Source organism: Alexandromys fortis, unplaced genomic scaffold (assembly GCF_014885135.2).
Source record: "Alexandromys fortis isolate MF-2015 unplaced genomic scaffold, M_Fortis_MF-2015_v1.1 scaffold_48, whole genome shotgun sequence".
NCBI lineage: Eukaryota > Metazoa > Chordata > Mammalia > Rodentia > Cricetidae > Alexandromys > Alexandromys fortis.
In genome coordinates this window covers 5,300,646-5,327,040 of record NW_026067947.1, presented here as the reverse complement: position 1 = coordinate 5,327,040, position 26,395 = coordinate 5,300,646, and the positions used below count along the sequence as shown (strand labels likewise).

The 26,395-nt window shown below is 47.1% G+C and overlaps 1 protein-coding gene across 1 annotated transcript in view; it reads left to right on the top strand.

The window, feature by feature from the left end:
* The first annotated feature begins 381 nt into the window (after nt 1-381).
* Pdzrn3 (PDZ domain containing ring finger 3) overlaps nt 382-26,395 on the top strand; it is a 225,089-nt gene continuing 199,075 nt past the window's right edge. Inside the window, exons 1-3 of the mRNA XM_050149400.1 lie at nt 382-1,190; nt 14,963-15,049; nt 22,104-22,211. Coding sequence (XP_050005357.1) covers nt 468-1,190; nt 14,963-15,049; nt 22,104-22,211 — 918 coding nt within the window. The 5' untranslated portion in view covers nt 382-467. The remainder of the gene's footprint in view (nt 1,191-14,962; nt 15,050-22,103; nt 22,212-26,395) is intronic.

Sequence of the window (26,395 nt, the reverse complement as noted above, 5' to 3'; positions counted from 1 at the left end):
AGTGCAAAGACCTGAAGGGTTGCGGGGAAACTTCTCCAGGCGAAAGCCACAAAAGCAGCTCCAAACTGAGCGAGGTGCTCGCTGCTGTCGTATTTTGTCCTTTAGCAAAGCCCCCAAGAGAGCGGAGAGGAGACCCCCTAAGAGGGAGTCCATCTCGCGTCTCTGGCAGGTTTCTTTGCTTCTTGTTCGCCTCAGCCCCTTCTGCCTCGCGGCCCCCCTCCCTTTGGCAGAAGGAGGGTCGCCAGGCCGCTGAGGCAGGATGTGAGTGCGCTCGCGCTCGTGCCAATACGGCCGGAGGAGTCCTGTTCCTCGGGCATTTTCCGAGGAAGTCTGGAGCAATTAGGCTCAGTCCTGGGAGAGCTAGCTGGAGAGCGGGCGGCGTAGCCGGCGTGTCTGGGCCGCCTCGCAGGGAGGGAGGGAGGGGGCGGCCGGTCGCCCGGCGGCGACACCGGGCCCCGGCCGCCACCATGGGTTTCGAGTTGGACCGCTTCGATGGCGACGTGGACCCTGATCTGAAGTGCGCGCTGTGTCACAAAGTCCTGGAGGACCCGCTGACCACCCCGTGCGGCCACGTATTCTGTGCCGGTTGCGTGCTGCCCTGGGTAGTGCAGGAGGGCAGCTGCCCGGCGCGTTGTCGCGGTCGCCTGTCGGCCAAGGAGCTCAACCACGTCCTGCCGCTTAAGCGCCTCATCCTGAAGTTGGACATCAAGTGCGCGCACGCGGCGCGGGGCTGCGGCCGGGTGGTCAAGTTGCAGGAGCTGCCCGAGCACCTGGAGCGCTGCGACTTCGCGCCCGCGCGCTGCCGCCACGCGGGCTGCGGCCAGCTGCTGCTGCGACGCGACGTGGAGGCCCACATGCGCGACGCGTGCGACGCGCGGCCCGTGGGCCGCTGCCAGGAGGGCTGCGGGCTGCCGCTGACGCACGGCGAGCAGCGCGCGGGCGGCCACTGCTGCGCGCGGGCTTTGCGGGCTCACAACGGCGCGCTGCAGGCCCGCCTGGGCGCGCTGCACAAGGCGCTCAAGAAGGAGGCGCTGCGGGCCGGCAAGCGCGAGAAGTCGCTGGTGGCGCAGCTGGCCGCGGCGCAGCTCGAACTGCAGATGACCGCGCTGCGCTACCAGAAGAAGTTCACCGAGTACAGCGCGCGCCTCGACTCGCTCAGCCGCTGCGTGGCCACGCCGCCCGCCGGCAAGGTAGGCGATTTCCCACTGTGGCCTCCCCTCCTGATGAGGCGCCTTAACTGACCTAGAGCCGCACCCCGGTCCTTTAAGTATGGGATGCTAGGGTCTTCCCTGGGTGTATCTTTAACACCCCCTTGTTGGCTGTGCTTGCCAGCTGCATCGCTCCGCGCGGAGTTACTTAATCTGAACTGAGAAAGTAAGGTCCCAACAAGCAGGACACACAGGGTGAGGTAGAGCAACAGCAGTTTTGGGGGGTGGGGGGGGGGGCAGAAGAGTGCCTGCAAACACCCAAAGGAACCCACAACCAAGTGTAGAAAATTTCAGAATCAGAGTTGTGTTGAGAGGCTTTGCCCTGCAGGCTGGCCTGGTGATCCTGGGGAAGCTGCCCATCCTGCCTTGAGACCAGAGTCACAGCCCTTGTGGATGTGGCACTGCACAGTGACCTGGATCCATGAATCTGCTGAGATCCCAGGAATAATCAGAGCCCCTTGTGGTGCAGCTTGAAAGGGATGCCAGGAGAGAGGCCCCAGGGTAAGGGCTGCATTCAAACACTGGCTTTCCTGCCAGCTCACTGGCTGACCTTGAGCAAGCAGCTTAACCCCTCTGAAGTTGGAAACTGTGGTTTGCTTAAGCAGGAAAACACAGGCAAGCAGGCACCCTAAGACTACTCATTTGGGCAATCCAGAAAGAATCCAGCGACCCCCCACCTTGCCCCCAATAACTAGAAAGTGATCATTAGTGCCCGTCTGCTGGAGTTAGAACTGATTTCAGATCTCTGCCTTTGGGGAGACAGCCTGTGGCTTATCCGCCACGGGTGCCTCAGTTTACCTCTAGTGTCAAACGATGCTGTTTACATCTAGGTGAGAACGGAGGAAATGAACTGGCATAGTGCCTGTCTGAGAGTGCCTACAATTACCTTAAACCCCTCCGGGGCCCTTCCTCTGCCCTGCCGATCAGGGTCATTCTATCAGCCTCCACTCCTGAGGCTTTACCCACCTCAGCTCTTCCAATCATTTCGTTTCTTTCTTCTTCATCGCCCCCACCCCCAGTAAGGAACATAGGTACGATGTGTGCCATTTTGTAAATGGAGAAACCAAGGCTCCTGGAGGGACAATCTTACGTTTAGGTCAGGACTTTAAGGTTCAGAAGTGGATTTTAATCACTCATCTCACTAGTCCAGTGATTCTCAACCTGTGGGTCGCGACCCCATTTGGGGAGGGGGGTCACATATTGGCTATCCTGCCTATCTGATATTTACATTACGACTATAACCGTAGCAAAATTCCAGCAATGAAGCAGCAATGGGATAATTTTTGTGGTCGATGGTTACCATAACCTGAGGAACTGTGTGTAAGGGTCAAAGGGTCACAGCACTAGGAAGGCTGAGGAGCATTGCCCTACCACGAATGTGTTGTGTCGCAGTATAACCTCCAGGACCAGTTACTCTGTTAAGGGCCAACAGCAGTGGGAGGTGAGGTGTTTTACATATCACCTAATCCTTACAGAGGAGGGCACTGACTGGTGGGGGTGGGGGATTATATAACCCATTCAAAACCCTTGTAGTGGTACTCACGTGAAAGGAGTGAGTTCAGGCTGTGCCTCCGATGAAGACAGGTTTCACTAGACTTTGTTTCCGTCTAGATGTGGGTTGATATTTGGGGGGCTTGGTAACTCTTTGTTGTTGGGGTGGTGTTTTAGGACTTCTGTTGTCAGGTACCGGGTAGAACACTGAAAAGTATTCCTGGGAACAACCTCCCCGATGCCAGTAGACTTTCCTCTCAAACCCCAACATCCCAAAAATGTCTCCAGGTATTGTCAAGAGTCCTCTCAAGGACCACATCCCCCCCCCCCACACACACACACTTGAGAACGGCTGGTTTGCCAGCCAGCAAGACTGCCACTGCAACAGCTGGGTGCTTCTGCCTCCTGGTAAGGGGTGTGGACCCTGCTGCTGCCACTCTGGCTGCCTGCTCCAGATGGCCTGTCAGAGAGGGGAGCATATTTGCCCAAGGGGGCCCCAGGGACCCGTGTCTGCTATGTTCTCCCCCACATTCCCTCCCCTACTCTTTCTTCCATGCCTGCACACAGGGCCTGAAAGTTTCCACCCTTCACCCCCTCTCTGGCTTCTGGCCTGTCTGTCAGCTGCAGTCTCCACAGCTGGCCAGCTCCGGGCGAAGGGCAAATATTTACAGCTCCGAGGCTCACGGAGGACCGCACAGGCGCACAAAAGACTGGGGTGAGCTTGCAGCTCACCCAAACAGAGGGCTGAGCTTGCTTTTCAGCCAGGCGCCAGGCTTGGGGTGAAGGCTTTTCCAAGTGTCTCTTGTTTGTGCTGTCATCCGGGCTTCCTGTGTCGGTCTTACGAGTGACGCCTGTTTATAAATAAGCCATTCACTCCTTCTGAGCTCATACATCATTCATTGTTGAGATAGTTTATTATTTCTTCTTGCCTTTCTATTTTCTTTCTGGGATGTTTGGGTAAACGCTCTCTTAGAATCAAGAATATGATTCTTGAATCAGAATTGTGGATGTGTTTTGGAGCTCTGTGGGGTAAGTGGGACCAAGAATCAAGGGTGCGACACTTAAGAACAAGATGTTGATTTCCGAAAGACACAAAGCTCCCATACTGGAGTGGGAGCCCTGCTCAGGACTTACATGGAACTCTGTGCCAGGCTTGGAGACAGCCAAGGATGTCTTGATCCAAAACTGCCCTTACTGCTGTCTCTGGCTTTAATCCTTAGCCAGCTTCAGCTGAGGTCTTAGGGAAGCTTGCTCCTCTTGTCCCCAAGTTAACCCTCCATGGCCTTTGCTGAGAGGGTCAGCAATTCCTGTGTCAGCTGTAACCCCTCCCACGGGGAACTTGTTTAAGGACTTGTGTATTTCATTGGGCCAACTTTCTGTCCCTCCTAGGTTCTGTTTATTCTTTGCCAGAGGCAGAAGGATTTAGGTTGCCTGGAAACTCTCAGATACAAAACTTTTATTCCATATTTTTCTAAATTCCAGTGTTTGTTTCTCCACTGTAAATTGAAGCATGCAATAAAACTTGCTTCATAAAAGGTCTGGTGTTCTTCATATTGTCTTAGGATTTTGTATTTGACAGCACCTGAGCACCCTGGGTTTGGCCGGACTGTACCATGTGGTTTGCTCCGGTTGAAGTGTTATTACTGTTTTTTCAGACCTCAGTGTGCTAGGAATCCTTGGAGAATGTGGTGAAACCCATACCGCACAGTCTTGCCTACCGAACAGTCTCAGGAACTCACAATCTCGCAATGCTAAGCAAGTACCCTACCACTGAGCTCACCCCTACCCCTGGTTATGATTTTTTTCTATACAGTGTTGGCTTCATAAATGCTGGGTGAATTAATTCCTACCCTTCGGACCATTGTCTAAACATTTTAAGACCAGGACCATATTTTAAAACCGCCATCAGCAGCGGGGCTCTAGGAAGATACCTCTGGCTTACCTGAGGCCACATCTCTTGGTAGTAGCCTTGGGATCTGTGCTATCCTTCAGCTAAAGAAACTTGTTCCCACCCTCAGTTTCCCTCCTTGACCTCCCTAACCTACCTACCTGTCTTGTAAGAGTAAAGGCATTCTACAGCAAGTCTGGTTTTGCTCTCTGGCAGAAGAGAATCTCTTGATGAAACTTCAGGGTCGCTGAGAAAGCTGAGGCCCATCTTGGCGCCTTCTGCCCATTGACTCCTGGCGTCCAGACAGTCATTGGATCTGTGGTTTTTATCTTTGAAACCAATTATGCACCTATCTAGTCTCTCTTCTGTAGGTCATTCAGACAGTGTGTTCTGTTTCGTTCAGAGGTTCTCAACCTTGGCACAGCTGATATTTGTGCTGGCTGTCCCTGCTGTGCCTGTGTTGCTAGTGATGGGGTGTGTGTAGCCACATGCCCTGGCATCAGCGCACTTAAGAGAGTGGCGTTCCCCGGGCTGTGACAGTGAGATCTACCTGCATCTACTCCACAGTGAGGAACAAGACTGGCTTTTCTTTCATTTACCACCATGGTGACATCATCTCCCTGGACCGGAAGTTCCTCTTTATACCGTTTTATTTCACACCATACCTAGCACTAGCAATAACTTCTTACAAATGTTAAGTCTCATCGCACCCTCAACTGTGTTCTCTCTGCTGCGCTGGGTGGGAGGAGGCAAATGGTCCAGCAAACTGCTTCCCACTGCTTCCACCTGTTGGTGTTCTCCTTTGTCTTGTGTCGGCTTCATTGACGCCTGAGGACTCTGAGGGCAAGCCTCCAAGCTCCCTACTTAACTACCTCTGAACCTTTGCACCAGCTTTATCCCTCCCTGGAACAATGCTTCCAATCATGCTTCTCTAGGGAACCTGCTCGCTTCCTGCCTCACTCCTCTTACCCTGGGCCTTTCTGTCCACCTAGGTTTATTCTTGGTAAATAATTTACTCCCTATCCTTCCTATCTCGGTTCAACATCCAGAAGCTAGGCTTCTCTGCTCTTATAGATGATATCTAGTGTCCTAAAGCTCGCCCTTGTTCATGGAATGCATGCTAGTTATAACTATAATTAGAAGGGTCTGTCTGGTTGAGAGCTCCTCTCTCCCTCTTAGAGTCCTTGCCCTGTGTTTCATAAGTACTCGATGGACACCCTTATCAGCCATGAAAACCTTTTGGGTTGCTCATGAAGAATGGACTGACGTTACAAACAATACATTTTTCTATGTCATCCATCCCTCAAATTGTTTCCAGGTTTTTGGGAGACATCATTTTTCTTCTATGTGATCCACCCGGATCAAGCTGTATAAAGATCCAAATCCCCGAAACTCCTTTGGCAGTTTAGAAGTGGAGATAAGTCAATTTAACAAATAATTGTATCAAAAAGTATTCCAGATGTGTGAAGGCTTTGAAAGGAATCTACTCCGTGTTTGCCATTGGGTGTTCTTTATTTCTGACAAGTGTTAGCAAATAGGCATTCCTTCGTGTATTTAACAAAACAGCCGCTTTCAGCTCAAAGAAATGTGGGCTGACAGTTGTTTTCTGTCTCAGTGGTTTATAGAGAAGGTGAGGATTTGGTTTACAGATATATTAGTTATATTGGAGTCAGCGTGTATAACTCAACAGTTGGGGTTGGAAATCCTCCTGAGATTTATGTATGGGTGGTTCTTTTAATGCTCGGAGGTGATGCTTGCCTCTCTGGGTAAGTATTTGATAAATGAGAGGTTTTGTGTCAGGTACTACTCACTGTACTGGTCCCCAGAGTGCTTAAAGGGGAAGAAAAGCATTCAGCAGGTTTCGCTGGTTGCTGACACCTTAGGGTGCCGTGTGTACAGACATATGTTCGTGTCTTGAGGCATCATCTTCATAAAGTAGAATTTGCCTGCCATCCTCCTCTTTCTTTATGGAGACAAAGTGTTTCCAGCCAGGAACTGGGGAGATAGCTTGGTGGGTGAAGCGCTTGCTGCGCAAGTATGAGGACCTGAGTTTGAATCCCCAGCACCCACATAGTGTACACCTATGACACCAGCCTGAGGGAGGCAGAGACTAGAGAACCCCTGTTGTGCGATCACCAGCCAGCCTAGCTGAACTGATGCGTTCCAGATTCAGGGAGACCTGACTGTCTGTCTGTGTGTATGCGTGTATGTGTGTATGTGTGTATAGTGGAGAGCAATTGAAGGAAAACCCTGGATGTTGACATCTGGCCTCCTTTCCATACATGAGTACACATTTGCATATATGTGTACATTCACAGGAACAGGTACACACGTGCATATACAAAACAAAATTAAAAACAAAAACAGCAACAAATAAACAAAACCAGAAAAATACTTCCCCCAAACAGAAATATTCCAAATCATTTGGTTAAAACCAGAAGTGGAATTCTAAAGGCAAACCTAGTGTTTCCTGACTTCAATCTCATGCACTTTTATCAGAACAAGAATGCTTTATCTGATATCAACTAGTTGCTCCTGAAATCACATACATATAACAAATCCTAAACAAATTCAACAGGTTGTATTTATGAGAAGAGGCCATGAATTTGATAGGGAGAAGGGGGCCATAGGAAGAGTTAGAAGAAGGAAAGAGGAAAAAGATGTAATTATACTTTAATTAAAATTTAACAAATTAAAAAATAAGAATAGCTTATCATTCTGAGTAGTACTCTTCCAGAAGTCTCCTACAGGCTTTGAAAGGACTGTTGTCATCTGTGGCTAGCACCACGTAGGGTGGAGCATGGATGGAGTCTTCTAGTTCATCCTCAGGGAGACCTTGTTACTCCCTACTGTGGCAAGAGCAGAACCCAGACAGTTCAGTAGCTTGCCCACTGTGTTCCTCTTGGCTCTCTTTTTAAAAATTGATTTTATTGAGCTCTACATTTTTCTCTGCTCCTCTCCCTGTCTCTTCCCTCCCCTTCAACCCTCTCCCAAGGTCCCCATGCTCCCAATTTATTCAGGAGATCTTGTCTTTTTCTACCCCCTGGCTCTTTCTGGTTGTTTTTTGGCTGGCATACTCTGGATTTCTCCCCTTGCAGTAATTTCCATCCATGTTCACAGATCCTTTGCAATGCATGGGGAGTACAAGGCAAAACAGAACTTGGCAATCAAAAACACACAGGCAAAATAAATAAAGAAATACAGTGATGCTGTCCAGGATGAATTAGTTCTTCATTTCTTTCATTTTTTTTCCAACTTACTTTAAGAGGGGTTCATGAAGGGAAGTACATGAAGTCCTTCCAAATATATTCTGTTGTTCAGTTCTTCGCATCCTTGTATACTGAGTACCAGTATACAGTATACTGTGGTGGATGTTGATTGGTATAAAGGCAAAATTGAGCATCTTTAGCTCCGGGGACACCTATGTACAAATTGAAAACACTCCTGACACTGACTCTTCGCCTGTTCAGGCTTTGTATCTGTCAGGCCACCACTCTCTCCCTGCCTCCAGCAATGGTGCCCTAATAAGCTACTCCCAATAAGAATGGGACTGGTGTAACATAATGGTTACTCTTGTAAAGAAAATAACTAACATATGGGCTTGGGTGAGCATCTTTCTCACCATGCCACATGTATAATTACCAGTGTGTAACAGGGCAAAGACAGTGTGTAACCTTGGTATGAGTGTGGCCTGCAGCAATCACAGCCTTGGGAACTGGGATGGGTGTACCAGGAGGAGACTTGGCAAGCAACTCACCCTGTTTGCCAGCAGCTGTTGTCAGGTGCCCGCAGCCCCTCTGCAGCACCATGAAGAGAGGGACAGAATATCCCATTAGGTGGAGGGTCAGAACTGGATGCAAGGTACCAAGCTAGCGTGCGATGGCTATCAGACTGTGGTCTGAAGGATGACATGTGTCTTCTCCCCTGATATTCAGGGATTCTGGGAAGGAACTCCCAGATCCTATAAACAAGAATATAATGGTCTTGCAACTCTTAAGTGAGGTAGACTTTTCTCTTTCTAATTTGGCAAAGAAAATACTTTGGGGTGGGTCTTTGGATATTTAAACAAAAAAAAAATATTGCTTTTACCATTGTATTCAGGAGGCTATGGCAGGAGGATCACATTCAAGGGTTGTCCTGTGCTACATAGTGAGACCCTGTTAAAAACTAAATTTCACAAACTCTTACCCACCCTCTCTTAGTCCATTTGAATTGCTATAACAAAAATGTCATAACCTGGGTAGTTTGTAAGCCATAGAACCTGTTTTCTCATGCTTTGGAGCCTGAGAAGCCCAAGAAAACAATTGTGGTACATTCAGTGTCAGGTGAGGGCCTGAGACAGCCTTGGCTCACAGACAACCAACTTTTCTTCCTTCGTTCCTTCATTCCTTCATTCCTTCATTCCTTTGCTTCTTCCTTCCTCCCATCCTTCCCTCTCTCCCTCCCTCCTTCCCTCTCTTTCTCCCTCCCTTCCTCCCTCCCATCCTCACTCCCTTCCTTCCTCCCATGCCTTTATGTTGATGGTAGGACCGGTGGGCTGCGTTTCGCCAGCCGGCTAGCTTTACCCGAAATAATTACACGGAAACTGTATTCTTTTAAACACTGCCTGGCCCATTAGTTTCAGCCTCTTATTGGCTAGATCTTTCATATTGATCTAACCCATTTCTAATAATCTGTGTAGCCCACAATCTGGCTTACCAGGAAAGATCTTAACCTGCGGCTGTGTGGGTGGGAGAATCATGGCAACTGCCTGACTTGGCGTCTTTCTCCCAGCATTCTGTTCTGTTTACTCCACCCACCTAAGGGTTGGCCTATCAAATGGGCCAAGGCAGTTTCTTTATTAAATGAAAGTAACTCCTCCATCACCTTTATAGGAGAGGCAAGACCCTCTGGGGCCTCTTATAAGTACATTGATTCCTAATCATATTTCAACACGCCTCCATTCTTCCATTGATGTCGAGACTTAGGATTTTAACAAAAGGAACTTGAAAACGCACATGTGTATATACATATATGTATGTGGAGGGAATTTAGGGACAATATATATAGTATATAGGACAACGTTCAGTGTTATTCCTCAGGTGATGTCCATTTTGTTTTTGAGGCAAGGTCTTTGAGTGGCATGGGACTTGGCATGTGTGGTAAGCTGGACAGCCAGAGGACCACAGGAGTCTGCCAGTTTCCACATCTCCAGCACTGGGATTACAAGCCTGCACCACCAGTCCATGTGACAGTCATTTCGCTTGCAAGGCCAGCACTTTACTGACTGAGCCGTCTCCTAACCACCTGACATCTAAATATTGAGGGCACACAAACAGTCAGTCCCATCATGACACTCTTGATGGACACATTAAGGATGTCGCACTTGAGGTCATGATGGCGGTTTGCATTGTGTTTGGTTATTTCCATGAATCATTGCCTTTGAACCAGTCACTGGGAAAGCGAATGAGTCAATGGCAAAAATTAAAGATATGAATTTGAAACTTAGCTTATTGGTGGAAATACAAAATTAAACACTCAGGGGTTTTGCAAGGAGTTTGTTTAAATTAATGTGGCAAACTTTTGAATAGGGCAGACCTGAGAACTGTTTGTTACATTATTTCTCAAACACATGCTGTTTGACTTGCAGATGTGTGTGTATGTGTGTGTGTGTGTGTGTGCGAGAGAGAGAGAGAGAGAGAGAGAGAGAGAGAGAGAGAGAGAGAGAGAGAAATTCTGCAGAACTTAACCCCCCACAAAAGTTGTTCTTTGGTCCCAAATACCAGCCTTCTTGGGCCCTTCATCTCTCTCCATTCTCTCTACTCCTGTCTTGGTAAGCCATGCATCCACACATCCCGCTCTTTCTCCCACGGCCGTCTCATCCAACTGAAGCTTATATTCCAGTATCATGTGCATGACCCCCTCTAACTTAGGCTCACACAGTGTCCTCTTCTGTTCTTCCTCCAAGAATCCTTTATTTCCACTTGAATTTGAATTACAAGGAGGGGCTTAGTCTATGCTGTTTCATTGGCGAAGCCTGAACTACAAAGAGGACAAAGCCTCCTAGTGCAGGGAATGAAGACATCCCCAGCCCTTCCTTAGAGAACTGCTGGCAGAGGGCTCTGTCTCCTGGTCCCTCCAACCCCCAACTCTGCACATTCTTTGCTTGGCGACAGCCAAATATACAGCACTTTCATGTCACTAGTCAACAGATGGGTCTGTTTCCCAGCTGTGTGAGCCTCAAGGAGCTTTGCTAATCTGAAGCCAAGAGGTGTCCTGTCATCCCAGACAGCCTAGCGGTCGGTCAGTCCGTCAGTTCCATTTCCCCTATACCCACTGGGCAGCTTTCCAGTTAAGCAAACTCCGTTCCACAAGCCAACTGCATTGAGCCAGAAACAGCCGCCGCTTGGCAAAAAGGAGTTTTAGGAAGAGTTCATGGTGACTGAGACAGGGATGGAGGGAGGAGCCTTACTGGTGAGTGATAGCCTGGGGCCAAGCTTCTGAAGGCAGGGGAGAGGAACAGAATAAGGCTGAAATCCTTAGGGACTTTGTCTCCAGAGGGCAGGTCACACCCTGCAGTGCTGAAAGAGAAGCCCTTCGAAGAGTGCCTCTCAGACAATCAAAGTGGAGTAACACATCGCTTCACAAGGAGATGATCTGAGAAATGTGTTCTGTCACATGAAAGCATCATAAAGTCTATTTATACTCAGGCGACACTAGGACATAACATCACATGAGACCACATATACATATATAGAGCCTGACTTTAAGTGAAAAGTCCTTGGGTGAAAAGCATCATTAAGAGGTTCATGGCTGTACATGTAATAGGTAACTTCCACTCTGAAGTTTTTTCCTCCCCAAATTCTTAAATAGCTGCCTGTTGGAGGTGTAAGCTGAGCAGCTGAGAGTTCAGATGATCCAATAGGTTCATAACGGTAGAGGGTAGCCATGTGTATTTCAAGCAAAGTCACCTTTATGTTACTGGGAAGTGAGCTTCCAGTTCTTATGACCTGCTGGCCTGCTCCATTGGGAAGTTTCATGCCAACTGAGTCTCGATAGCCGTAGCCCCTTCTCTAAGGTTAATCTGTGCCCTTTCTCAACCCTAAAGATGTGAGACTCTCCCAAGAAGACCTGCATCACACTGAGGGCCCAGCCATCTCCTGGGACAGAGTTCCAGGATGGCAGTAACATGTTGGTCGTGTGTTAGAACTCTCTGTCCAGCTACAAGAAATAGAGGTGTCTCTGGGCTCCATAATGAGTTGCTTTTCTTTCCCACCCCTATTGCAGTGGGATGCTCCTCTGTGTGTTGGGTTCTGGGAAATCCTTCAGGGGAAGAGACACGGGAATCGTCACCGGCCTTGGGTTGTAGTCCTTAGGCTCCTCCTACTTTACTTCTACCCAACCTTGAGCCTGTGTGTGTTTGTCCCCGAGCCTAAGTTTCTCCAGGTCTAACATGCTAATGGAATGCCTGTGCCATTTAATCAGCCATTCCCATAAGAAGAACTCGTTCCCATGTCAGTTCCTCCACATTTAATTTGGAAGAAAATTGCGTAACACGGCTCGTGATAAGCTCCCCAATGATCCGGTACTGCTCAAATAGTCTTCTAAATTAAAGATACCATGGTAATAAAGTGTTAGGAAGGCAGCAAGGGTGAGGGCCCTCGCACCTCTCCCTTGGATGCCTCTCTTTAGTTGGTGAACATATAACTGGATGGAAACCATTTCCACAGCTCGATTCTGAAGCAGTTTGAGCCCAGGAATAGATTACCCAGTTTTTCAGAGATGAATTTTAGTATCTCCAGCGTGTTGTCTGGCGTCTGGTGTTGACAACCACAGTTTGTATTTCACCTGCACAACTGCGCTAGTGAAGGTTGCTGGGGAAAGCCGTAGGAAAGGAAAAGCAGGAGGGCACATGGCCAGGCAGAGGGGGTGATGGCCCTGGGAGCCAAGGGGATGCAAACTTCCGCTCGTGGGGAAGAACGGAGACTAGCCTTTGGTAGCTGGGTGGAGAAATGAAAGAACTCAGCTCACAGGGATGTTCATCTTAGCCAGCTCAGTATCCCTAGCGAGTCTACTGCACGTTAGATTACTGCTGTGTCTCAGCCCTAAGAGGTGTGCCATCTGAATTCTGTACTGTCAGCAGACTAGTTCAGGGCGGTTGCGAAGCATCCTTCTTACTTCCCTTGGATTGCTTCTGGGGAGGAGGTGTAGGCCAGCTTGATCATCGAGACAGTTCTTTGCAAGCTGCTGTTGGGCTCAGGAATAATGTGTTTCTGGCATGGTTTTCTTAATCGCTTGGGCTCAGGAATAATGTGTTTCTGGCATGGTTTTCTTAATCGCTCTGAGATACCCGAGGCCATGTCTCTGGGTACCTCAGATAGCATCCTTTGGAAATATATAGTTCAATTTAAACAGGATTTTGTTCTGTTTCTGTCTCCTGGGTAATGAATTCCTTTCCAGGAACTTTAGCAGCTGAAGCATGTGGGGCAGGGTATAGATTTTAAAGACCTGCTTAAGATTACCTTTTACATGCTACAGTGAGACAAGCAAGTATGACAGATGGATAGGACTGGAGGGTGTTCATCTATATACAAGCTCAACTTAGTGTTAGCCCAATGACAGGTAACAACTTTGGGGCAGTCTTCCTATAGTGGGAGAATGGTAATGGCATCAGTTTATAGACCTGTGTGAGTTAGTAAATGAAATAATGTAAACAGAAACTGCACTTTCATTTCCCAGCCGCCCAGACCTGAATTATCACTCAGATAATTACAACACTGTTTGGCCAATCGCTCAGGCATATTTCTAGCTAGCTCTTACATCTTAAATTAACCCATCTCTATTAGTCTGTGTATTGCCATGTGGCTGTAGCATTACCTCATTTTCTACGTGTCTTGTTTCCTTGGCAGCCAGCTAGCTGGCATCTGCTTGACTCCACCTACTCTTTCTCTCTATCGCTGTTCAGATCTCCCACCTGGCTTTACTCTGCTAAGCCATTGGCCAAGAGAGCTTTATTCATGAACCAATATAAGCAGCACATATACAGAAGGCCATCCCACATCAAAATAAAGCACTTTACTTCAAGTGTAGTTTCTGGCACATAGCGAACACTGAAAAGATTAGCTGTTACCACTGGAAATGCAACAGAATATAATTCTTTGCTTTCTGCTCCTCTCCTTCCCTTTTCTTTTCACTCATCCTCCCCCCTTCCCTCACCTCTCCTCCCCTTCTCTTCCAAGTTTGCTTCCTCCCCTTGCCCCCCCTCCTCTCTTCATGATTCTCACATAGTAGATTTGAAAATAAACTTGGTGTTCATTTGATCATGCATTTTTCTTCGTACACCATTTGAGGTTGTCAAAGCACAGCCATCTGCCTTGGATTAGTGTGTAACTGTACAGTTTCCATTATTGATTGTTATGAAAGCCAGGCATGTAAGCCATGTAAGATAACTCGTCCAAAGTACCATGTATTTCTAACTTTTCACCCTTCTAAGAGAGCACAGGAAGAAATGGATTTAGTGATTCCCAGTGTCCAACACAGAAAGCTGTAAACTGTCTCACTGGACAAAATTCCAAAGCAATGTTAGTGAGCTTAACGTGTATATCACAGAACAAAGAGGAACAGTTTGGGCATGAGAATGCATCTGCCTTTCCTGTTCTTCTATCACTTGACAGCATTAGCTAGGGTGCCTGGCATCTCTGTTCCTTTGGCTACTTGTGTGACCTGTCCCAGGTCACTTCATTCTGTTGGATTTAAGGGTGTCATAATGTCCAGCCCTGCCCAGCATATTTGGTGCTAAGTGGTTCTATATTTCATGTACATCAGACAGTAACTGTCTCTGGAAAGGAGCCCTCCTCTTTGCAGCACGGTTCAGGGCTTTCTGTTTTCACTCCACATTTTGCAGCTGACAGTTTCCTACATACACTCCCCCACCCCCGAGTCCCCCAAACAGACGACTATTGACAGGCCATTGCATGTGCTCACGTTTCCGAGAGGATTGCCATTTGACCCTCTCGTGACATGACATGAATGCTGTCCTTGAGAAGCGTAGAGAAACAAACAAGAGAATGGCTGTCTAGACAGCCAGCGTCCAGCAGGCCACTCAGAAGAAGGCTGCATCAGTAAGCCAAAGAGTCATTGATAATGAATGCTTGGTAGCCTGTCTGGACACCTCCAGACATTCTTTTGTGGTCATCCCAGGTTGAGACAATATCCAGGCATGTCTGCGAGGTCCTAAAGGCAGGGCTGAATTTCATATTGGGTTCTAGAATTTTCGTTGGCTGAACTTCTCAAGAGATAAAGGTTTATAAAATATATATATATATACATATATATAATACCTACCCTCAATTTCCTGTTTGTAAATCAACATTTCAACTAATTTGTTGTCTTGCAGGGTGAAGAAACCAAAAGCCTGACTCTTGTTCTTCACCGGGATTCTGGCTCCCTGGGATTCAATATTATTGGCGGCCGGCCATGTGTGGTATGTTAATTGCTAAACTATCTTTTCCTTTTCTCTGTGGAGGCTAGAAGAGGGGTTGAGGTCTGGGGTGTGAGGACTGGACACTCGCTAGCTTCATTCTGCTGTCTCTCTTTGCCTTGTTCTGTGTCTGTCGTTTCCCACTCAGACCTGTTCATGCTAAGCAGTGTCCTGTGCCTGAGATTCCTCAAGCTTGTGTAACAGTAGTGGCTTAGTAGTACCTCTCTTTCAAACTGTTGACCCTTTGGGTTACCTCACTGATTTGTAGCCGAAGGGCTGAAAGAAGTTATATGGTATAGATTGGTTAGAAATGGATGATCTACTGAGTGGGCTCCCCATGTGGAAATAACACCTTGAACTCTGTTCTGCCACCTTGGCATTACCCATGGACAAGGTTCCATCCCATCCAGTCTTCTTATCAGGACAGCTCTTTGGCCACCCCATCCCTCGATGGCCTCTCTACTAGATAGAAGGGACCAAATTCTCCTCTGCCAGCTTAGCTTTGAAGAAAATTTCTGCAGAAGGAGTTCTGGGGAATAGCAAGGAATGTTTTTCAGGCTCTCATCATCCAAGGAGAATTAGCTGAGTGTCTGCTGTTGCTTTTTCCTCTCCTCACACTGACCATTTCCTGGTTTACCAGCTAAAAATAGCTCAAGAAAACAAGGTTTACTCATTCAACAAATCCATAGTAAGCACGGTTATTTGCTAGGGGTGGATAAGTCCATAGAGGCCAAGGAGATTGGAGCTCTGTAGTCACAGAGTATGATTACTGGACAGGGCTTGAGTCGGGCACAAAGCAAGTCCACTTGTGAACTATAGGAGTGGGAAAAGTGTGACGAAAAAGGGAATCGAAGGGCAAAAGCAAAGGATGTCACTAATAATGGGAGTCAGGAAAACCTAGAGAAGATGGTGTGCTGAATCCCCAAGCAGAAGAAGGTGCCAGCCCTATAGAGATGGGTCATATCCCCTGCCCCAGCTTTCCTGGAGCTCACACCTCCATAGAGAGGCTGATGGGGTAGGTGAGGACCACTAGAGATGCCCTGAAGGGGGAAGAATCCTAGAGAAGGGCCACCGAACTGAGCTCTGAAAGATGGATAGAACTTTGCTCAATCAAAGGAACATTTAGGTTCAGAGGTAGGCTCTTGCTACAGATCCACTCTAGCCTAGACTGTGTGATCTTTTGCCTCGGCCTCCTGAGTGCTGGTTTTCTACATATGTATCACTGTGCCCTGAGTCATGATCTATGTTTTCTCTCCGCACATATGAACCCTCCCACATGTGTGCGCACACACACACACATTTTTGAAGCTATTTAAAATCACTAAGATAGAAAACATGGGTTTGGCAGCACTCGCAAAACTAGAGTAGAAACCGGGGTAGGATTTGGGGCAACTAGACATAATCAAATGATTAGAGTTGAGGGATATGCAGAGAAGTGATCAAAAGGAGATGCAGTCAGTGCTGGGCCTGGAGTCTGGAATAATGTGGGCAGTGACTTACCGCACTGTGTTTTCCCTCAAGGGGAGTGACATGAGATTTATGGTGGAATTCCTGTAGCTTTTAGCCAAAACCACAGTTTCAAAAACAAAGTTTTGTTTTTAAAAACTGACAGTTTTGTCATAAACGATATGTAGTAGATAAAATGATGAGCGTCATCTGTCTGGGACAACATTTTAAATGTCGGGTGGGGGCCGCAGCCTTTCCCACTTTACGAAACCAGAGGAATGAGCTCATAGATTCCCATCATCTTTGTGAAAATCTTACCAAACTGGAGAGCCTGTGAGACTGGGGCTTTACTGTTTTCCCTCTTGTAGCTGGTGATGACCCCAGGCTATGTGTCCTAGCTGGTGATAACTCCAGACTGTGTGTCCTAGCTGGTGATGACCCTGGATTGTGTGTCCTGGCTGGTGATAACCTCAGGCTATGTGTCCTTGCTGGTGATAACCCCAGAGTGTGTGTCCTAGCTGGTGATGACCCTGGGTTGTGTGTCCTAGCTGGTGATGACCCCAGGTTGTGTGTCCTAGCTGGTGATAACTTCAGGCTGTGTGTCCTGGCTGGTGATGACCCTAGGCTGTGTGTCCTGGCTGGTGATGGCCCTAGGCTGTGTGTCCTAGCTGGTGATGACCCCAGTCTGTGTGTCCTGGCTGGTGATGACCCCAGGCTGCGTGTTCTAGCTGGTGATGACTCCAGGCTGTGTGTCATCAGGTTGTTCTGATCTAGTTCCTTGAAGCCCCAGTTTGGGGAAGGGGGAGGGAAACAGGCAAGCCTCAGTATGTAAGCATTTGACCTCAGCTAACAACAAAGAGGACCTTGGGCAAGTGCCAACTTATAAAAGGACCTATTGGTAAGGGTTGTAGGGGGAGGGGGCATTGCTCATCACTTGAGGCCTTGGCCAGCACACGTAGCACCCTAAAGGAAAAGACAGAACAAGAAAGCCCATAAGTGACTTAGCGTGGAGACAAGATGGGATTCCCTTTAATTGCATCTGTGATGATGGCCCCTTCTCTGCCCACCTCCTGCTGTTTTAAAGCAACCTCTGTAAACTAAGATCCACTTCACTTACTACAAGTTTCAGAAGCTGCTACAGCGAACAGAGCCTGAACTAGGAAGACCTTGTCTCTGCCCCAGGTGGAACCACATCAAAGCCCAGTGTTTACAAAATCCTGGTGTGGAGAGGTGCTTCTATGGGTGGTGATTGCTGAGAAACCCATTATGCTGGGTCCAGGAGGCTGTTTGGCAGGCTCACCCCAGGAGGGGTGAAAGGTCATGCCTACTCCCTGGGAAGATGGTTTCTGCTTTTCAAAGAGGTGGGGGGGGGTTCCCACTTATTTTCCTTTTAAAAAGTGGGACAACCAAGGCTGTCACAAGAGAAACCCTGTCTTGAAAAACCAAAAAAAAAAAAAAGTTGATTTAAATACAACCCCAACCTGATTTTGATTTTGTAGCCTTCCTGAGAGTTCTCTGTTGATTTGGTCTTGAACTAATGATATGCATGGGGACCTGAGTAACTAGCTGGCTTAGTGAGTAAAGTGCTCACTGTGCAAAGACTGGAGTTCAATCCCCAGCAGCCACATAAAGAGCCAGATGTTGTATTTAAAATGATGGAAGGTGGGCAGAGACAGGGGGATTCCAGATACTAACTATCCCAGCTAGCTAGTTTATCTCAAAAGGCAAGATCAGGTTCAGTGAAAAACTGTCTCAAAAAAATAAAATAAAATCAGTTTTGGAGCTGCTGGTGAGATAGTCCAGTGAGGAGTGTTTGCACACTTGAGTTTGGTCCCTAGGGCCACATGATGGAGAGATCTGACTACCCCAAGCTGTCCTCTGACCTACATATTCACATCCATATAAAGTAAAATGTAAAAGCCATTTTCTAAAATGTGGAAAGCAATAGAGGAAGATACCTGATGCCTACCTGTGATCTTACACACACACACACACACACACGTCAGTACACAGGAGTATTGTTATACACAAGTGCACACAAATATAAACCACATATAGCAAACATCAGAAACCAGAGGAAAGTTTCATTCCACATGGATGTGTTTACTGTCCTCTTGGATGTATGTCTCCTGATGAGCAGAAAAAGCTTATCAAAATCTAAATGTATTCTGCCCTTCACCTGGAGGGTCTGGCAGATCTCTGGAACACAGGAAAAAGCTTAGCTGAATTCCAGGCACAGTGGCACATGTCCTTAATCCCACCACTTGAAAGGCACTCCGGCAGATCTCTTGAGTTTGAGACCGGCCTGCTCTACATGGCAAGTTTCAGGCAAACCAGAACTGAGCAGCCGGGCATACACATGATCAGGTCTTGAAGCTGAAAGTGATGTGAATGGCGTGTGTGTTTCTCAAGGAATTCCTGTTTGCTGCTTGTTTGGGCTGTGAAATAGCCCAGCCCAGGGACTCTGACATCAGGACTGTCATTGTACAGTGCTGTCAGCCAAACCACAGCGCTTGTTTATCAATTCTTACGTCCCCTAAGAAGTAGTAGCTGGTCAGGTATTTCCTGTCACTTAGGCCCTGGGCAAGTGTATTTTAAATCTCGGTACTCCTGAGATGAAAGTAACTCTTGTTGTTTTTCTTTGACTCAAGACAATAAAGCAAATCCCATTAGTTCACCTTGATAAATAGATCTGACTTGGAGTATGTTAGAGGAGGAGCCAGGCAGGCTCAGAGAGGAGACAGATACCCAAGGGGGAAATCTGGCTGTCAGGAATGGTTTTCCTTCATTTCATTCTTGTGATTCCTATGTGTATAAATTCGTGTGTGTGTGTGTGTGTGTGTGTGTGTGTGTGTGTGTGTGCGTTCAGAGTTTTTCAGTACCTTGAAACTCAGGTCCTCATGCTTATAAAGCAAGTGCTTTCCCAGCCCAGCTGACTTATAACCACAGCATTTTTCGTATTTTCTGTATCCTGGCCTCAGCCTTCACCACCATCTTACACTAATTCCAGTGTTGGGTGTCGCTTGTTCCTGTCAGGTTCTTTGTTTGAACTTTCTTGCATCCCTTTATAATAATTATTTAGACACAGTTTAGTATTTTGCAAAGCAAACCAAAACTCAAATCCCTTCCTGCATCTCCTCTCTGGCCAGGAAATGTAAAGTGGTAAACAAAGATAGGTCCTTTTCTCGTGAGATATATCCACATCTCCTCGGTGAGAAACTCTGCTTGCTTAGAAACCTTTAGCTGTCCAGTGAGGCTTTTCAGCTGCCTTAATTAGAATGCCATGCGGATGAGATGTTGGACCTCTGCATCCCTGTTTTGTAAGTTTTCTCATTGGGAAAGAGGTTTGCCTTTGAGGATCTCCTAGCCTCTATGAACTAATGCTGCTTTTTAGCTATGTGCATTTAGCCTTTCTGAATTCAGGCTTTTCCTCTTGTGGGATAGACGGCAGTAGTTCTTACTGCTGGGGCTACTGTGAGGATTAAATGATGCAGGCACCTGCTGTCTCATGAGTCCTTGGTAAGTTGAAATCCTCATTGTACTGGCATTTGTGATGCTCGTGTAGGAAGCTGGATTGGGATGCAGGCATGAATGAGGCTGCTATGAGAGAAAGGATACTTGTAGCTTCTCAGCTGATTAAGGGTTAGTGTGAGCTGAGTGCTGAGATGGTAAGCAGAGATGCCAGGTAAAGAGAACCTCATGCAGCACCCATGCCAGTGCCGACCCATCTTCTAAGGAAGCATTGATGGAACTCGGGTGGCACTTAGAGATATGTCTATGACATGCAGCAATGGGGAATGGATAAACACTTATGCTCGTGCTAACTTGGCGTTTTTGCTTTGTTCTGGCATATATGGAGAGAGAGAGAGAGACAGAGACAGAGATGGAAAGTAAGAGCCAAAGAGAGACAGAGGGAGGGAGGGAAGGAGGAAGGGAGGGAGGGAGGGAGGGAGGGAGGGAGGGAGGGAGGGAAGGAGGGAGGGAGGGAGGGAGAAGAGGCTGCAGAGTGCATTCTCTTAGCCTTAGATATAGTTCCTTAGAATGGTTCCCCTTCCTTCTCTCTCTCTCTCTCTTTCTCTCCCCTCCCTTCCATTCTATATTTTGTTTTGCTTCCCTCCCTCCATCTCTCTTTCCTGTTTGAAAAAGAAAAGGTTATATTTTCATAGTTCTTTTGGGCTATGGTATTTTTATGTACTTCTATAGAGAGCATTATTAAAATAGCTCTTCTGGCATTGTGGGAAAGAATTTAGCATGGCACTGGTTTGGAGTTCTCTGAAGTGTCCTCTGCTCCCTTTTCAAGTCATCTTGTTTCATTGGCCTTTTGGGTAAGATCAAGCATATTATCAGATGCTTTTGTTTGGAAACAGCACATGCATGTGCCATGTAATTTAAAAACCCATCCGTTAATCACTAGAACGTTCTAAACACTTGGAAAAGACTTGTCCCAGTACCGTGTTGAAAGAAGTTCATGAACAAGCTGGAGCCAGAACAAGCAGTTGGATCCTTTTCCAGTCAGGGAAAGGAGGGACTTTGAGAAATGAGCTGACCTCTTCACCTTTATTCGTAAATATCTCATTTCATAATTAGATTATTACATAGTGACTCCGGGAGCAATTCTTTGTGTGGGTAGCAACTGGGGCCAGTGTCTAGTGAAATCTCAGGGCAGTCTCTAGAGGGCCAGTCAACTGTGTTTGCCTCTTGTATAAATTTGGCCCAACTATTCAAATTGCTAAGGACTCTTTGTTAGGTGTCTGTGAGCAAAGATGTTTCAAAATACTAAATCAGAGTGATTTATCTTATCTGATGGTAATAGCTGCGGACACTGTCCATCCTTCCTGAACTCGAGTCCTGTTCAGACTGGGGAAGCAGGGCAGTGCTGGGAAGTGTGGCTTAGTTGCTCCCAAAGAAGGGAAGAAAAGAGGCATGGAGGAAGGGGATAAGAGAAAAGAAGGAAAGAGAAAGGGTGGGAAGAAAAGAAATGAAGGGATTGAAAGACGGAGGGAAGAAATGAAAGATGGAAAGGGGAGGGAAGGAGGGAGGGAGCAGAGAGAAAAGAGGAGGTAGTGGGATGGAAAGCGGGGTGGGAAGGTAAAGGGAAGTAAATGGAAATGAAAAGAAAATATAAAGCTAAGGTCCAAAGAGTGGGCTCGGTGTGATCCTGCTATGCGCCTGAAGAGTGGGCTCGGTGTGATCCTGCTATGTGCATGAAGAGTGGGCTCGGTGTGATCCTGCTATGTGCCTGAAGAGTGGGCTCGGTGTGGTCCTGCTATGTGCAGGAGGAGGAGCAGACTCGTGTTGAGGAAGGTGATGTGTATTATTGGACAGGATACACACGCTGAAATAGAAGCCTCGTGGAGGAAGGAGGATGGTTGCTCGAAGATAGCGCACTCCTCCCATCATCTGACTTTGGCTCCAGTTTGGAATATTTTTACAATACATATGAGCCAGTTTCAGTTAAAACAGAAATGAAGGGAAACCAACAGCTTTTACCTTTAACACCACTTCTGACAAGTTGGGGTCACAGAGGGCAAAGTTGTTTTTTGATTTGATTTGATTTTTTCATGCCAGCTTCCATGCCTAGCATTCATGCCTGTGTTTTCTTAACCCTAAGGACAATCAAGATGGACCCTCCAGCGAAGGAATCTTTGTATCCAAAATAGTTGACAGTGGGCCGGCAGCCAAGGAAGGAGGCCTGCAAATTCATGACAGGATTATTGAGGTATGTGAACACTGGCTGGTGTCTGGATAGACTGCCTGCCATCCACCTTTGCCTGGCTCGCAGAGGGATGTTTAGGGGCTGGGGTTAGGGGTGCCTCTTGTGGGGATGGGTGGGGAGCAGGATACTTTGCCGGTGGTGTGTAACCTGATCGGGTGTCGATTGCCTTGGTGTGAAGTTTCCTTCGGCAAGGAGAGGCTGGATTTGGAGGGTGCATGTTCACAATTTGGCTCTTTGCACAGGGATCTACATCTGTTTCCATGGGGACCTACATTTGTTTACTATGCCTCTATTCCTGCCCTGCACAAAACAACCTTCAGAGGGTTTACATGCTAGTTAGAAACAGATGATCGGCCCCCTGTTGGACAGATTGGGACTCTGTACATATTGGGTGTGAGTGTATCAGCCTCAAAGTCATTGTCTGTTCCTCGGTGCTCACACCACAGTGCAGCCTCAGCACAGGCATTGTTTGTGTCCCTTCACACTCCCCTCTCGGCTGTTTGCCTGAGGTCTGCTGGACGATCTGGTGGCCCAGAGACATACAGGTCAAAGTGGATGTTGGGGTCCTCTCACTTCACACTCATCCATCTCTTCACTTTCAGTTACTGCCTAGCAGGTTTGAAGGCTGTCATTGGGAGATCTCTCAGTGGCACCATGCAGCGCTTTGGAGTTAGGGTAACACATTGGCAGAGTTCTAGTGTGCAGACAGGAAGCCGGTTGTTTCTCACCTCATTGTGTGGGCTCTTGTTGCCAAGTTTGAGAGACCCGACTTCATCTGGGTGCTGTTTTGGATCATTCAGATTTCTCATTTAATGAATATTTCTGGGAACTTAATTATTCAAACTCCTGCTAAAGAAAAAGCAAATATGAGATTCCAAGGTGACCTGCTAGATGCCACAGGATGGTCATCCGTGGCTATACCCACTTCCATAATCACCAAACAGGAAGCCAGAAAACCAGCACAAATACCTGAGGAGTTTGCTGTCCCAGACACCTTTGCACAACATCTGCATTTCCTGGGAATTTTTATGTTAAACCATAAGTGAAGTTTTGCATCACCCATGATCATGTGACCACAGGCTTCTTCTCCTGGGGGCACAAAGTGCAAAGAAGACGGAGAACGGTATTGTCAATGTTCCAATTTTACATGAACCAATTGAGCAGTGGTTTCTTTCTGGGTAATTTTATGTCCTCTGGGGAATAAAATTAATAAAAAATGTGGTTGACTCTTCCCAGGGAAGCCAAATACCTGAGTTAAGGCTGAGAATAAGAGCCATGTGGTCATTTATGTATTCGAAGCTTACTTGGTTTTGTTTAAGGATACTATTAAGATTGTTACACTACATTTGACCTTCAAAAGAGTTCTGAACTTGGGGTTAAATCTTGTGCTTTGGACTTTCCAGCCTAGCGTGGTGCGTTCTCTAACAGCAGCTTGCTTGGGCAGCAGAGCCCAAATGCATTACCATAGCTTTTGAAAGCGAATACATTTTCTGAGTCTATTGTTCAAAAAGATAAGTACAGCCTGTCTTGCCAAGGCATCAGTGGGACAGCCAGTTTCTCCAAGTCACGGAATCTCATTGCTCTTAAGCTTTGCAAACGCGAAATCTCCAGCTGGGCAGGATTTTCTCTTGGCAGAGGATGATCTGTGTTTGAAATGTTCAGTACGGTTTCTGGTAAGTCCCACTCCCACTTTGGACAGTATGTAAAATATTAATCAGGCCCCAGTGTTAAGACATAAAGGAGGGAGATCCCGATAGAGAGCCGCCACATACATAATCACGGCTGACACAGTGTTGCCCTTTTCCGTCGAGTTCTAATCTCTCCTGACATGATACAGTGATTCTCGGGACTGCGGATATGTTCTCCAGTTCACCTCATTGTCTGTGCTAGGGTTTATTACCGGGGCATGAGTCTGATGGTGCTGTGGGGTGTGTGTGTGTGTGTGTGTGTGTGTGTGTGTGTTCATGGGAAGAGTTAGGCTTTCTGTTTTCCCACACTAAATCTCGCGTTTTCAAGGCAGTGAGCAAGCTAGCAGCAGAACCTCATGGGGGGAACTTTAGTTCTTACAAGAGGCTGCTGATTTTAAATCCAGAGAGAGATGCAGCCTCATCCATTCTGCAGGGTGAGTCTGCATTAGTCTCTGCCTGGAGTCTGCTTCTGAAACGAGAACAGTGTCCTCATCCACATACAGCCGGATCTGCCCTCTTCCCCCAGCACCACCTTCCATAACAATCGAGGCGAACTCAATGCTGTCGTGAAGTGAAAGCCACAAAACTATGTGTGCACACATCCATTTAGACGTGTAAAATGATAGACGAGACTGTAAGAGTGAGTGGAAGATTATCTAATAATGAGTTGCTATATGAGCACCCGGGCACAGTGGCTTCAGAAGATGCGGTGATGCTGTCAGAAGCCGCGCCTCTGTGTAGGTGCAATGTGCCATGCCAGCTGCAGGGTGTCAGGGCATTGGTTACCAAGAGTGCCATCCTTGATGCACACTTTCATGGTGTTGAACGGGTTATAGTCAAGCTGCTCAGGGACAGAGCTGTCGGCACCTGTCTCTTCTCAGACTGATGAGTGACAGTCCCCAGTGGGACCCTTGCCCTTGCACTGCCAAGGCCTAGTAAGGAAGCTGGAGCCGGGGATGTGGAGCTCCTTGCTTTAAATGCCCTTCCAGCACCGGGGGCAGGAGCACTTGCTCTCTGCCTGCACTGTGTGTCCCCTATGGCCTGGATATATGTGTACATTGCTATTCTCTCTCATATCTGCTCAGAGACACAGCAAGCTCCTGCCTTGTTTCAACGTTGGCTTCTGGTTGTTTTGTACCCTCTCTACTCCTCTGCCTCTGACCCTCCTGGTACTTTTTCTCCTTTTGACTCTTCCTTGAATTGAATATGAGCTTGTTCTTATTAGGAGATTATAATATATTTCTTTATCCATCTTATACCCCTCTCATGAAACCCTGACTTCCCTGGTGGTTTCGGTTTTCTGCCTCTTAGCTAGTTTTTGGAGTTGTCTGGTAAAGATGGTGTACTCTACCTTACAATTCCCAAGGTTCTCAAAGGAACAGTACTCTTGTTATTTCCAGCAGTTTGAAATCTTTAGAAGAATCTTCATATTCATATGCCCAGATAAAGTGTGGGTTAACTGATAGAGGCAGGATCTTCACAAGCAGAACACTTTCCTCTGTGATCTAGCGTTTAGACTTAATCAGATGCTACCCAAGTCTAATGTGGTTATGTAAGAAAGAGCAAAAGTTGAAAAAAATCACATAAGTTCAATATTACCCTCAAAAAGCCCTCAGGGTGTGCCAGGCAGAGTACAAGCCATCTTTCTGTAGTTTAGCCAACACTGGGCCACCTCCCTGTTACCCCAGTTGCCACTACCACATTAGTATGTTTGGGAAACTCTCTGAACATCTCCTTTGGCTAAATTGTCCATTGAGAGAAAAGCAGAAGAAAGCCATCGAATGGAGAGCCTGGCAAGCTCACTTTGAAGCTTGTGCTTATGCAGTCTCTCTCTTTCTCTCCTGTGTGTGTGTGTGTGTGTGTGTGTCTATCTCATAAATACGTAAGTATTTTTGTATTTTTAAATCTATAGATAGAGATGATAGAGGGATGGATAGAAAGAAAAAAGAAAGAAAGAAAGAAAGAAAGAAAGAAAGAAAGAAAGAAAGAAAGGAAATTAGAGAGATAGATATAGTTACATCTTGAAGCTTTATGAATTGGAAGACTGAGCTCAATCTATTGTTGGTTAGAGCTTGTTAACAGGTGCTAATAAAAGCCTGTGGTTGTGCTTCAAATCACTTTCTGTTCAAGCCAGCAAATGTGAGTCTGTAGGTATAGAGAAAGTTCCATCAGCCTGCCATTCCCAGAATTCATAAACGCACGTTCAGCTCAAAAGTGTTCGGATTTGGAGACCTGCGGGTAGGCAGGAACTCTGGAGCCCCAGAGAGTGTGGTGCAAAACGCTCCTCCTCTGCCTGTGTTGGACTGTCTTTGCTAATCAGGTCGGGTTGAAAGCCAAACAGGGCCTTCCCTCTGCAGCCAGACTGTGTAGTTTGCAGAAGTAATGTCATCACTGTCTGTCCTTACAGCAAAGATGATGTTCTGAGACCAATGAATGTGGCAGAAGGGAGCGTGAATCAACATGACGGAGTGTTCGCTTCCATTTTTTCTTCTCTTTAAG